The sequence below is a fragment of the Rhinatrema bivittatum genome, chromosome 1 (assembly GCF_901001135.1).
Source record: "Rhinatrema bivittatum chromosome 1, aRhiBiv1.1, whole genome shotgun sequence".
Classification (NCBI taxonomy): Eukaryota; Metazoa; Chordata; class Amphibia; order Gymnophiona; family Rhinatrematidae; genus Rhinatrema; species Rhinatrema bivittatum.
The window spans coordinates 330,539,977-330,554,680 of NC_042615.1; the positions used below are offsets into that span (position 1 = coordinate 330,539,977).

The following is a 14,704-nucleotide window of genomic DNA, read 5'->3' on the forward strand; positions in this document are numbered from 1 at the left end:
CTTCAGCAGACAGTGGCCGTCTACCTTGAATCGTTTCAGAGGACCGTTGCCTTGGGTTTGTTGACCATGTACTTCTCCGTCATGCAGAATCCAAACTGAAGATATCTGAAGAGGACCTGGCTCCGCAGGTGCGTCAGCGGAGCAACACTCTCCCCAAGAGCTTCGGGTCCCAGCTGGAGAAGGAGGAGGAACGGAAACAGGAGGCCGCAGAGAAAGCTGCGAAGCCCTCGGTGGAAGCCACGCTGGAGACCATCCAGAAGAAGCTCCAGGAGAAGCGAACGGAGACGAGCCGACCAGAAGACATCAAGGTACTGCTGAGCAAGATTGTGGCATGAGCAGATAACCGGCATTGCACCTAGGACAGCATCATGTAGTGCAAGCCATTGAAACGTTCCCAGCCCAACCTCATAAACGCCAGCATTTCATATAAAGAGTCAACGTTTTGTTTTATTTTCTTTCCCACTGCCTTCTTCCTAAAAATTCCTTGACTGCAGTGCATGTGAGATACAGGGAGGCATCTGTCTACCAGAGGGCAGGCAGTAGCTTCTCGTTTCGCATTCAGATTTGTCAATTCTGTTGTTGGACTCTCTAGTGTGCAGAGATGTATGTGCCCAGGACCTGAGGCGTTGCACTGTCTCGTGTTCCAAGCTCTTTCCTTGGCATTATATACAAGTTACTGCAAAGATGTGTTTTTAGGGCTTTGTCACTGGGGTTTTGGCATCCCTTGCTTGGGCTTTGATGTTCCTTTTGTACTGGGATACAATTGGAATTATCTTGTCGGATAATGGAAGCAGCGTCAGGAGACGGGTGAGGCAGGGAACGGATGTAATGTGTGGATAATGCCCTTGCCTCTCTCTCTTTTTGATTTCTGCTCTTGTACAGGACATGACTAGAGAAGAGATCGCCACCGAGAAGGTGTCTCTGCAGAAGGCTCTGCTCTACTATGAAAGTGTTCACGGGCGACCGGTAGGTATCTCTATCCTCCTCCTTCCAAGGGTATGCCTACCACTAGAGAATAACCTTCAGAGGGGGAAGTCAGCTTGCTAAAATGTTAAGCTGAGACGACATTGCACATGAGTTTCTGAATACACCATAGCTGTGATTGGAGACTGGTGCAGATGCTACCAGTGTCCCGTATGGTAAAGCCTATGCTCACTTTGCCATTGTTTTGTAGGAAAAGAATTAGTTACTGCTATTGGACTCATTTTTGTGTGTGTGGGTGGGTGGGAGGCAGAGAGTTTATTGATCAAGCGATGCTCAGCATTTCATCCCTGATTATATAGCAGATACCACGAAACATTCCAAGGGGTGCCACCAAGAAAGCTTCTTGCATACGCACATCGAGGATAATTTTATAACAACCCACTTAGGGCAGAAGGCACTTTGTAACGTGTGGATTTCAGCCAGAATTTCAAAGAGGACTTGCAAGCATAAGTCTGTTTTGAAAATAGCAGGTGTCCAGGGAATCCGGCATGGCATGCACACTCGCATTCACGCCTGCCTGGGACCACGTGTAAATGTGTATGCGTACATTTGAGTGCGAACCTTGGAAAAACCGAAGGTATGTGCGTAAACGGTTCTTCCGCCCCCAACTCTGCCCCTGCCCCCCAGAACACCTCTGTCAAAGACACATTAACAGTTTGTGCAATATTGATTCAATGCATACTTTTACATGCACAGCTCCCGGGGCAATTGTCAAAAAAAACATTTCCGTGTATAAATCTGGACCATCATTTTTATTATTGTTGTGATTTGTATAGCACATACCAGATGCAGGGCAGAACTCTACAGAAACATAGGGCGGTGTTTTGTAACATTTGTTGGCTGTTAATGAAACACACAAATTGCACCAGATTGATCCCGGCAGAAGTTACATTTGTTGATTTCTGCAGTGATTTTTTGTTTCCCCAGAAAAATGATGTGCATACTTTTCAAAATCGAAAGGTACACATGTAAATCTAAACCCTGCCCGCACCCTGAAACCTCACTATGGAGGTAATTTTCAAAAAGGATTTGCGTGCATAAAACTGGGTTTTACACACCTTAAATGGACTTATGAAAATTGCTACTTTTATGTGCACAAGGGGCCACTTTGTGGTAGGTAAAGCACTGTTTTACTGCAGAAGTCCATTGGAAAGATACCGTCGTAATGGACAGTCCCTACTCCCTTGGAGTTTACAATGTAGTCAAGAGGCAAAATCCCACCAGCCAGGCCCCAGGAGGAAGTCTCTATCCTCCCAACAGCTAAAGAGATGGAAAAGGCCCCAGGGCTGCCTGCAGATCCCATTCTGCCAGGGGCCAATGGTGGAGCCCATCCCAAGAGTAGAAGAGGCCCCTCATGGCCAGTGGCAGACCCCCATCCCGCCAGCAGCCAAAGAGGGGAGAGAGAGACCCAGTGTGAATAAGAATGAGTGACAGAGGAGTGTGGGTTACCAAATATGAGGTGTTGAGTGCTGTCAGATTTATTTACAGGCCACTCTTGGTTTAGTTACTTCAGAAGACAGACGTTAAAGTGAGCGAATTCAAAACAGATTGTCTGCAAGGGCATCAGATGCCATAGGCAGACCTTCAGTTTTACACACAGACACCTTGACTTACCTACTAGTAGCAGCTCCAGCAGAGTGCTCCCTCCGTCCAACAACAGAAGCTCCAGCAGAGTGCTCCCTCCGTCCAACAACAGAAGCTCCAGCAGAGTGCTCCCTCCGTCCAACAACAGAAGCTCCAGCAGAGTGCTCCCATCTTTTGCACAATTAGTCCTGGCACTGCAACCCCTTAGTCCCCATCTACCCAGCATCCACCTCTCCCTGCCCAGCATTTCTTCATCCCCCTGCATTCTCCTCTCCTCTCCAAGCTTGGTATCCCAGCATTGCCCCAGTCTCTTTGCCCTCTTGCTGTACTGCCAGCATCCTCTTTCTTTCCGCATCACCCAGCATCCTCCTCATCTCTCAATCCTTGCTAACTGCTCACCTCACTTAGTCCAGTCCTCTGCAGTGGCAGCCCGTGGCCAGGGCTGTTTCCAAAATCCTGCAGTCATGGGCCTCAGACGAGGCCATTAGGTGTCACCCTTGCAAGACCACTGGTACACCCTCCCACCAGGGGCTTTGAAAGCTTTCTCTGCAGGAAGGCTCCGTCATCGCACCAGGCCAGCGCATGCTCTGCTGTTTTTTACACTTTCTTATTTTTGGACAAAATAAAGTCTTTATATTGTGTTCCTGTGTATAGAAGCTTAGCTACCTACAGGCTAAAGATGCATGGCTTGATTTAGAAATGCCTTCTTGCAGGATATCATGTAGAAGAAGAGAAAGATGTAGATATCCCATTTTCTGAACTGCAATCAAAATGATAAATTCTATGAGCTACTGTGGGGCAAAGAAGGAAAGTGGAACACAAGTGCCAAGGTTTAACTTCACTAGGAATAGTGTGAATGAATAGTAATTATAGCCAAATGGTATTGGTGATTTGTGGTTTAGATACTTGAGCAGATTTGTCCTTTACACCAGTAAATCTATTACTGCTTAATGTTACTGTAGCTCGACTAGATGCACCTAATGCTGAACACATGCACACAAGAAAGTCCCTGCTCCACGGAGCTTCTAGTCTAATTGGGACCCACAGACAAGACAAAGAATTTCTAGTATTACAGTGAAATGTGTCATGTGAGGGTTAATATCAGGAAGAGTCAGGGTTTTAGGATTTAAAAACAATCTCAAGGAGGGGGCTCTTTAAGCGGGACTTGAATATAGCTAGAGATGGAGCAGGGTGCACTGACTTGGATCTGCATAACCCTTCCCAACTTGGGGAAAGGTCTCTACCAAGGATACATTCTGTACACGATTATGAGGATAACTTATCAAACAGATGCACGTGGCTGCATTTACATGTGTCTGTGGCCATGCTACTCTTACCATAGTATTTTATATCCCACGTGTTTTTGTAAAATACGCTTATCCGTACCCCTGAACGTACAGGCACATGTAGGCTTACACGAGGATACATGCAGTGCACTGAAACATTATTTCAATGCATTGAACGCATGTACTCTTAAAAATGTGCGCACAGATATTTTAAGGGCGAAAGTAAAGTAGGACTGACTTATGTATATCAGGATTTATGCACAAAAGTCGGCCAATTAAAAACAAGGAAATTACCAGTTTTAACCACTTCCAGATCATCAAGACCATCTGAACGCCCCCCAGTTTACCCAGACCTGCCACCCAGCCAAGAGTACCCAATAAATCCGTTTAATATCACTTATGCTAGATGATTAGGTATAAGATTATGCGAGTAAGTTGGTAAATGTTCACGCTTGTCTTTTAAAATATCAACTAATGGGGTGAAGTTTTTAAAGGCGTTGCTCGGGCTAAAAGGCTCATATACGCAAGTATATGGGCCACACAGGAGCAATGTGCATTTTAAAAGCTGCAAATTATGTGCATCCATGCATGTGCGTGAACCAAAAATTAAGGCGCAGAGTTGGGGGCATATCATAAATCTGGCAGCCACGTTGCCTGGCAGCCTGTTAGCCGCACACGTTTACTTCTGCTCTTGATGAGGTACAAGTCTGCATAAATCTTTGTTTAGGCCTAGGATAACTGGGTGAGGGGTCTGGGTCAACTGGGGAGAGTGCAGGCTGAAGAACCAGAGGGCAGTCTGGGCAAACTGGTGGACTAATTGGTAAAACTGAGAATGTCCTTCATGTGAGCATGTTTTAAGATCCACTTATATGCGTGCGTTAAAGCCGAAAAAATCCTAAGGAAGATATGCAAAGTATGTTTGCTCGAGTAACTGCTTAAAATTAGGAGCAAAGGCTACAGGTGGTAGGTATATCTTAAATCATGCGCAAGCAACCACTCACATGATTTAAAATTTCAGCAGATGTCCGCTCGTGCGCCCATACATGCATGTACGAGTGCCCGTGTGCTTGTTTTAAAGTTAGCGTTTTCATGCATAAATGTTGGCCACACCCCCGAATAACCCAGACCACCCTTTTTTAGATGTCTGTATGAGCGCACGAAAGTGAATATAGGCAAGTATTTTCTACTTTTATAAAATATGGAATATACAAGCCAGAGGCTACTTATGCACGCACCTGCTAATTTTTACATGCGTAAAGTTTTGAAAACTCACCTGTTTGTGTGTGTTGTGACTTTGTTTAGATGACAGCTTCATTGTTACCCATGTTATGGGAACTTAGATCTCTGTTTCTTTTTCTCTAGCTTCCATTCCAGTGTAATGTGCAGGCCAGCAAGGACCAAGATTGTAAGCCCACTGGGGCAGGGAACTACCCACTATACTTGATTCTAACTTGCTTTGCGCTCAAGATTTGGAAGGACAAGTAATCAAATCTAAAATCCAATCCATCAAGTTGTGATGGTAATTGAGAACTCAGGCTTGACTTGACGTCTCAAGATAGCAGGGAGATAGGTAGCCACATCGCAGGTTCATGCAGGGAGTGCCGGGGTCAAACCTGCATCTTTGACTCTTGAACTTTTTTGTTGTTCAGTGTAGCTGGTAGAAACAAAAATATTTGTCTGTTAAAAATAAAAATACATCCTGTTTTTATTTTGTTTGGTTGTGTTGGAGGGGCTTCTTCCTCCTCCTTGCTTTTCCAGCCTATTCAGAACCTGCCCCACCAACCCCTCACATGTGGTCTTCATGCAGCCAGTAGGTGTCACTGTTGAGCGATGGTGGGACCTCCCTCTTCCTGGGGCCTTGTGATGGCTGCCTCTGTGTCATCCCTAGATGACAGCTCAAGATGCAGGAGTCAAGTGTTGGGATTAAAACCTGGTCTCTCATGTGACAGTGAACAGCAGTGCCGCTGGCAGCTGGCCCATTCATTTGCCTTTACCTGCCTTTCACACAGCTCCAGGCTGAAATGCAAATAAAGGAGCTGTTGTGGGGGCGATACATTTAACAGTTACAAACACATAATAAAGCTTCTACCAGAGCTTTTCATTCTGTCTCCACGTTTCCGGAATTGCAGTGCCTCTCTTTTTCTGTCTGTTCAATGAAGCTGGAGAAGAAAATGAATTAAAGGAGTCAGAAGGGGGAGAATCTTGTGCCAAATTGTACAAGTGATGTTCTTTTTTCCTTCCTTTCCAGGCGACAAAGAATGAGAGGCAGGTCATGAAACCACTCTATGACAGGTATCGGCTGGTCAAGCAGATCCTCTACCGAGCAAGCACAATTCCCGTCCTTGTGAGTACAGTGTTTCAGACTTTCCCACCTTCCTATTCCAGCATCTGCTCTTCCTTAATAACTTTAGTGGTCCGCATACCCTCAGTAAGCTTACCTCCCAGGCTCCTCGTCACTCAGGTGCGCAGTCAGGGTAACAGCATCTCATGGCAAGACATAGCTAAACATAAGCTACTGTGTGTGCCCATCCGGAGTGCCAGCGAGATCAGGTGAAGGAAAATATTGATCCCAAGACAAGTAAGAGTGATGGGCGTGAGGATTTGATATTGCCTGTAGCTGACATCTGACATCCAGTGTTATCCTGGATAGTTACTAGCGCTTCCATTATGGAATGAAAGTGGCAATGTGTGTGCTTGCTTTGTGATACAGCCCTGAAACAGGAGAGGGAAAGCTGGAGGCCGACTGAGCAGTAACCTTTATGGTCAGGATTTTGCGGACAGATCCGTAGTGTGTCAAATATTCTGAGGTTTCCATGATTAGGCTCAAACCCATCTGCATGACTTAAAACATATTTTGGCAAGAGGAAAGCAAATGTGAAGTTATTTTGTGAGTTCTGCTATTCTGACAAGCTCCTCCACAGTCCTCAGATGCACTTTTCATTCTTAAAATGTCAAATGGAAAAGTTTTATGTAAAGCTTTTCAAAAGGAAGGGAGCTGATAATGCATTACCATGAAATGAGGATCAAAAGAACGAAGGGCATACCATAGAAGCAGAGAGACTGCTATAACGTAATCCTAAAATCTAGTAATTCATAATTTGGGTTGGAGGGAATTGAGGGTTATCTCACAAGGACCACAGAAAATATGCAATCAATTCAAGGTTCACCAAATGGATCAAGACCAGAACCGATCCTAGGGTTGCTACCTACCAGAAGAGCCTTTATTTTATTTATTTATTTATTTTTAGTAGTCACTAATCTGTAGAGACGTGGAGGGGAGGAGAAAGGGGTTCACAATGTAACATGCTTGTTAACACCTGTCGCAGGGTTCCCCTTCCAGCAAGCGGAGAAGCCCTTTGCTGCAGCCAATTATCGAGGGCGAAACGGCTTCCTTCTTCAAGGACAAAAAGGTGAAGACTGCCAGCTGCTAACTGCTGAATCTGCCTCATGCTCCCCTTCTGCTCATCCCCCCCCCCCTGCACCCCACAGCCGATTGAGGGCATGACTAGTTTTTAATCACAGCGTTGATTATTTGCAGTGCCTCCCCAATATCGGCAGCTGCTTCAGCTTCTCCAGTCTCTTGATTATTCCATTGTTGCCCATGATTCTAAAACAATTCCTGCGCTTTGTCGTTTGTCTGCATTTTACGTTGCAAGGAAAGTAATTAATGCCACCTTTCCTTTTGGCTGTTTGCTTTGGTTTGGCATTTCATTTGATTTGGTGCCTGTTTTTACCTTGGCTTTGCATCGGATGGCAGCAGTTTATATACTTTGCACTGAATTTTTCAACCTTCTGGAGACCTGAGGCTGTCAGGCATGCAACTGCTTCATTTCCCACTTTGTGCTTATTCTTTATTTCTAAATTCATTTTGAAATTGTTCCGTGTAAAAATCAGTGGTAGGATTCAAAGAGCATGGAGCTTGCGGTTTAGTGTGCAGTGATGTTCACTTCCCTGCCCTGATCTGTGCAGTCCTGATAGCTGGCACACAGTATTGTATCTGGAGGTGTGCAGAGCTGAGTTCTCTCTCACTTTTACAGATGTTTCAGAAAACCCTTCTGACTTTTCTGCAAAATGTAGCCAGAGCAGTAAAACAATTTGCACAGTGGAAAAGTCTACATCTTTCAAATATGACATGGCCACAGTTTTTCTTTTGAGCTGTACTTTAGCATGGGCTGTAAGATAACGTGCTCATGTGCCGTGCTATAGTACTCACTACATGGCTGGGGGGAAAAATTCAACAGCCAAGAGCTGCTACCACCACCCAATCAGGGTTATGTGTGAGGGGCTGAATTCTCTTTTTTTTTTTTTTTTTTTTTTTTTAAATAACCTCGGTAGATTATTTGGTTTTTTTGGACCAGCTCAGTGGCAGTGCTGTGTGCAGCCATACAGAGGATGTCTGATGCCAGGGTTGGGAATGCAATAGAGGCAGCATTTAGAGCCCCTAAGGGAGAGGGATCAATCATCGCTAAATGGTGATACCTGGTGGCCAGTCTTGGGGGTCCACATTAGGCGAGGGACTCTCAGCTTGCAGCCCCCAAACTGTTGCTGCAGTGGCCGAGCTAAACTTGGGAGGATGATAGAAAACCAGAAGGAAATTACAGGGTGGCTGTGAATAAAGGTCCAGGAATGCTGTTGCCAAGCATAGGCCAGTTCTGATAGATCTGGAAGCACAAAAGAGCAAGGAAAACTGCCTGGCCAAAGAAAAATGCTATTTATTCTGGCAGCGGTGGCATCCTCTTTCCAAGCAAGTAAAAATACTGAGGTCCATATTTAGACACTGGCTGGCTAGCAAAGTTAGTCAGATAAACTTATCTTGCGAACTTATCTTGGGATATTCTTTGGCTAACCTAAAGATATTGGGCAGTGTTAGCTGGATAACGCTGAAATCGGCATTTCCTTATCGTCAGACCAGTCCAGACCCACGGTTTTTGTCCCTCTTCCACTAGATGGAAACCGAGAATGCTGCCCTTCCCTGTACAGAGTCCCATTCAGCCTGTGGCTCTCCAGCCAGATGGTAAATATGCGAGACCTGTTCAGCTGGAAATGTTAGTTGGATAAACTTCTCTGCCAACTTTAGGACAGCACTTCGGCTGTTCTAGAGTTATCTAGCTGTGTTAACCAGATAACACAGAAAATCAGCATTTATCTGGCCAACTTAGCCAGATAGCTGACTGTAACTTTTGAGCCAGATAACATGTTATCCAGCTATCTCGGGGCAGGACTTTCAAATCCCACTATTTGTTCGGCTAATTCCAAACTTACTGAGAGATGAATCAAGCAGCATTAGTGCTTTAATGCACATTAAACAGTGTATAATCGCGTGATATCATGCAATATTTTGCATGGCCCTGCCCAGGTTCCCTCTCTTATTGCAATGACTTGCTTTGCATGTGCCTTGCATGCATGAATACTGCAAATGCTTGCAAAGCAGGTCATTACGAGGCAATTTCATGTCAATATTTTATCACAGCAAACCAAAAAGCGGTCAGCCACAAAAAATGCCACCTCCTGGGGAATTGGTAAATGTAATGCAGGAGCCCGGGACCCTAGCACTGGTCCATGGAAAAAAAATGAAGTACTGCCATGGCAAAAAAATTATTGTTGAGCGGGGTTCAGGGCTGACCCCCAGCTCAATCTGGGGCTGCACACCCCTAAGTAAAAATAAATAAGTGTTCAGTATGTCACACGGAAATGGCTCCCCCTCAACCCAGTCTTCATTCAAATACAATCGCGCTCCCTGCACCGACGATAAATCAGTAGGGGTATAGTGCCCCCTTCCCCCACCCCCACCCCCCCATGTATAAAATAAAATCATTGGGTTCACTGAGACTCCTTTCCGCTCCCCTCCTAAACTTTCAAAAGTTGAAGAAGCTCCTTCGATGGGGTCTGGAGTGCTCCCTAGCCCCAGACCAGGTCAACACCATTTTTCAAAATGATGCCGCTCAGACCTTGCTGCTGTCATGTGACTGGGGTAAGGTCTGGGGATTGGACTTAGGTCACATGGATGAGGTCACATCTTGGAATCTTGCCCCTATCACATGACAGGAGCAAGGTCTGGTCAGTGCCATTTTGAAAAAAGGTGCTGACCGGGGCTAGAGGGTCAGCTTTTTTGACTTTTGAACGTGTGGGAGGTTGTAGAGGTCCCCCTGAACCCCTCAGATTTTATTTTATAATTTGGAGGGGGGAGAGGAGACACTATTCCCCCAACGAGTTGAGATCAGTATTGGGGTGGGGGGGAGCCAAGGTCGTCATGTATGTATTTGGAAAGGGGGTGGGGGGGCACTATTTATTTTGTAAGGGTGGGGGTGGGGGGTCCGTTGTCACGCATGAAATGTAATTTTTTTTTTTTTAATTTGGGATGTTGGGGCTGCCTCGAGTGGTAGCCCCAGGTTGAGCCGGGGGTCAGCCCTGACCCCCACTCAACTCATATATTTTGCCAGGCTATTTTTCAGTGGCCACTCTTTTAAGGCGATGGCAGTCCCTTGAGGTTGGAGCCACCATCGCACCTAAAGGGCCGTTAACCATGTTGTTTTGTCCCGCAGTATTTGGCCGCGAGACAAACAAAGCACCATAGAGCCATGATATTTTTCGAGGAGAGGGTGGCTTAGTGGCTCTAGGTGTTAGCCGGACCTTGCAGTATTTTATTAATCACCAATTTTTGTCTAACTTTGGAAGGTGCCCATTCTTTGTGCAGAAGTCCCAATTCAGGCTGGCCCATTCAACATTTTTAAGGTTGCCAGGAAGCCTTCCCGCACTGTTCACAGATTGTTAGAAGAATTACAGGATGGAAGCATTAAAACGTTTGAGCACCGGGCCTTGGACTAGCACTGCCTTCATGGAGGGAAGCCAAAGAAATAGATACAGTGAGGCACTGCACAGCTGCTCCCTTCTCCTGAAGGAAGCCTTGGATCAGTTATAGATCATTTGCTTTTCGCCCGTGAGCTTTCACCCAGCAGTGTGATCCAATCCCATGCTGTGCTCTCAGCTGGACAGAGAGCTCTTCATTTAGGCACTGAATGCATTTTAGAATTGGCAATTCAGGAATCTTGGCTCCAAGCGTTGGAGTCAGTACTGAGAATGCCCCTAGCCGTCCCTAGACACTCCACTCCTGAAAGGATGTGCAACCTGATCAGAATTCATAAAAAAAAAACCTATCAGGAGCCTTCTTTGCCCTAGAGACCCTGCAGCGTCTGTTCCCTGTACGTAGCCGGATTAGTCCAGACCATGGGTTGTGCCTCCCTTCCAGCAGATGGAGACAGAGAAAAACTTGAAAGGCACCCACTCATAACACGGTGTGTGCCAGCTGCGCCTCTTCAGTATTTCTCTGTCTCTAGCAGATGAAGGTGGCAGCACCTGTGGTCCTCTTCCAAATTAAAAAAAAAAAAGAATATTTTTATTCAGGAGGGATTCTCTATTTAGGAATCCTTCCTTTGTCCATAGTTTTTAGAACAAGCAAGTTTTGAAAAAAAAAAACAAAAAAAAAACCAGGATGAAGGACTCAGCGGTGCCATTCCTCTCGGAGGGCAGGCAGGTTCCAGGTGGACCTCCCACCCTCCCCAGGTTGTAGGGTGGACTAAGTGCCCGGGAGAAGTGTTTGGCTGGGGTGAGTACCGGTGGTCCGGTCCCTCTCCCTGTGTTACTGTCCTGCAGAGAAGCTTAATGCCTCTGGGATTCGTTTAAAAAAAAAAAAAATTAAAAATAAGCTAACATCTCGCCGACTTGTTCTCTGCATTCCCGCTCTCCTTCCCGGACATCTCAGACATGTTTTTTTCTGTTTGCACGCTGTGCTCCGGGGCCCGGCCATGCCACAATCTTCGCGATGCGCTGCCTGCGGGGAGTCGGCAACGAGACTCTCCCGCGACAGCATGTGTTCTTCGTGCCTGCCCGGCAGGGAAGGCACTTCTAGAGCAACAGGCAAATTGGGCGCTAAGTCCCGCTCTACCGATGTGTCGTCTTGTTCGTCGGGTGCCTGTGCGAGCAGGCCTAACCCGTTCCCACTAAGCGTGGGAACGGTGGCCATTTTAGATACTTTTGCTGCCACAGCAGCGCAGGCAGTTGGGGGAAAGGAAACCTTTTCTCCGCTTTCGCCCCCTGTTCTCATTCCTGAAGGCCCTCAGAACCTGCTGCAGGACCCTCCAGAGGATTTAATGATTCCCTTGACTGGACCTAGGCCTCCAGCTCCTTTCTCCATGGATTTTGTTCTCCTTCTGCATAAGGCTTATATGGCCAGTTTTTCTCAGCCAAATGAGGTACCCATGCCCATGTTCAGGGCTCAGAGCTTCCTCCTCTAAGGTCCAGAAGATGGCGGCGCAAGAAGTTAATAGGATTCGCACTCTCCGGGATTCAGGGGCCCTAGACCCGCCTGAGGTCAGTTCCCAAGACCCTTTGGACATGCCAGATCCGGACGGCGATCCTCCAGCTTTTTCTTCCGGTGGAAAGGGATGATCCAAGGGTGCTTCATCTGTTTCTGAGAGACGAGCTGGACTCCTTAATTCCCTATGTGCTGGATGAGTTGGGAATCTCCACTCCTCAAGAACTTCCAAGCGACAGCACACTGGATCCAGTCCTGGCGGGACCCGGCACGTACCTTTCCTTTTCATCCCATGCTTCTATAGATTATGCTGCATGAGTGGGATACTCCAGAGGCGAACCTGCGCGTAGGGTGAGCAATGGACAAATTATATCCTTTACCAGAAGAGTCTCTGGATCTCCTTAAGGTTCTGAAAGTAGAAGCCTCGGTGTCCGCGGTCACCAAAAGGACGACAATCCCGGTTGCAGGAGTGGCAGCTCTTAAGGAATTGCAGGATCGGAAGCTTGAAGTCCATCTCAAAAGAATTTTTGAAGTTTCAGCTCTGGGAATCAGGGCTGCTGTGTGTAGCAGTCTATTGCAGCGAGCAAGCCTGAGGTAGACTTAACAACTCCTCAGCGCAAGGGATCTTTCTCCCCAGGAAGCGGAGCGTCTAGAAGCAGCAGTGGCTTATAGTGCGGATGCCTTGTATGATCTTCCTCTCGAACCATGGTGTCAGCAGTTTCCAGCTAGGAGGCTACTCTGGCTCCGCAACTGGTCGGCAGACACTTCGTCAAAGTCCCAGTTGGGAACTCTCCCCTTTAAAGGCAAATTTTTATTCAGGGAGGATCTGGAACAAATTAAGTCCCTGGGAGAGAACAAGCTGCATAAGCTCCCGAGGATAGCTCTCGGACCTCGCTTTAGGGGACAGCGGTGTTTTCGTCAGAATAGGCTGTCTTCCTTTGGTCAACGACCCCTATCCGCACGATCGCAGGCTTGGGTTCAGTCCTTTTGTGGGCGCCGATCCTTCTGCGACAGAGCTTCTCACGGACCATCCAGTCCCAAGTCCACAATGAGACAACGCAGACCCATTCCTCAGTTCCAGTTGTAGGAGGGCGGTTCTCCCTGTTTTACGAGGAATGGGTCAAAATCACTTCCGATCAATGGGTTCTAAGCATCATCGAACACGATTACGCTTTAGAGTTTGCTCGTCCACTGCGAGACCAGTTTTTGGTTTCTCCATGCGGTTCCCCAGCAAAAAAGCAAGTGATGCGTCAGACCCTCCGCAGACTAACTGGTCTTGGAGCCATCCTCCCGGTTCCACCAGAGGAGTGCGGGACAGGTCGTTATTCCATCTACTTTGTAGTTCCCAAAAAGGAAGGGTTGTTCCGTCCAATTCTGGATTTGAAAAAGGTAAACAGGGCCCTCAAAGTACAGCATTTTTGGATGGAATCGCCGTGCTCCGTCATTTCAGCCGTGCGAAGCGGAGAATTTTTAGCCTCCTTGGATCTCACGGAGGCTTATCTGTATATTGCAATATGCCCAGAGCATCAGAAATTTCTGAGATTCAAGATACTCGGATGTCATTACCAATTCCGGGCCCTCCTGTTCAGTCTAGCGACCACTCTGCATACATTCACCAAGGTGATGGTTGTGGTGGCAGCAGCTCTCTGGAGGGACGGGATCTTGGTCCATCCCTACCTGGACGATTGACTTATCCAGGCAAAGTGGGAAGTTCTTTGCCGGCTGGCAGTTCAGAAAGTGCTGCATCTCCTTCACTCCCTCGGTTGGATTGTCAACTACGCCAAGAGCAGCCTTGTGCCTTCCCAGGACCTGGAATTTTTGGGCACGCAGATTGATACACGGGTCGGAAAAGTCTTTTTTTTTTCTCAGGCAAGACCGCTCTCTCAAGCTGATGTCTCAAGTTCTCTTGTCACTATCACTTCTTGGATTTATGGTGTCAACTCTAGAGTTGGTACCTTGGGCTTTTGCTCATATGTGACCCTTACAGAGGGCTTTGCTTTCCCGCAGGAAGCCGAAGTCAGAAGAGTTCTATGCCCCGTTGCCACTACCGGGATCCACCAGATGCAGTCTGCGCTAGTGGTTCATCTTAGACCACTTACAGAAGGGGAAGGATCTCGAGATCCCTCAGTGGTTAATAGTGACCACGGATGCCAGTCTCTCTAGCTGGGGGGCAGTGTGCCAATCTCAGTCGGCACAAGGTCAGTGGTCGCGGGAGCAGACACAGTGGTTGATCAATTGCCTAGAAATAAGGGCAGTGCGCCTGGTGTTGCTAGAGTTTCTTCCCCTGGTCCACCAACAGGCTGTTCGAATATTGTCCAACAATGCGACGACAGTAGCCTACATCAATCGTCAAGGGGGAACAAAGAGCCAACAGATGGCCTTGGAGGTGGACAAGTTGATGGCCTGGGCAGAACGACATCTAGCGCGGCTGGAAGCTTCCCACATAGCAGGAGTCGACAACATATAGACGGATTTTCTAAGTCGTCAGCGTCTAGACCCCGGAGAGTGGGAGTTGTTAGAGGACGCAATGCAACTTCTC

General features: G+C 47.1%; 1 protein-coding gene across 9 annotated transcripts in view; it reads left to right on the forward strand.

Annotated features, from left to right (window-relative positions):
- FAM13A (family with sequence similarity 13 member A) overlaps positions 1-14,704 on the forward strand; it is a 505,365-nt gene that overhangs the window by 428,253 nt on the left and 62,408 nt on the right. For 8 of the 9 annotated variants that reach the window (XR_003856193.1, XM_029597821.1, XM_029597782.1 and 5 more), the window contains 4 exons: positions 88-308; positions 883-966; positions 6,103-6,198; positions 7,181-7,264. Coding sequence is in view for 8 of the 9 variants with exons in the window: in XM_029597821.1 (XP_029453681.1) it covers positions 88-308; positions 883-966; positions 6,103-6,198; positions 7,181-7,264 (485 nt within the window). In the remaining variant the exon portion in view is untranslated. The remainder of the gene's footprint in view (positions 1-87; positions 309-882; positions 967-6,102; positions 6,199-7,180; positions 7,265-14,704) is intronic. The other variant, XM_029597830.1, reaches the window with a different exon arrangement.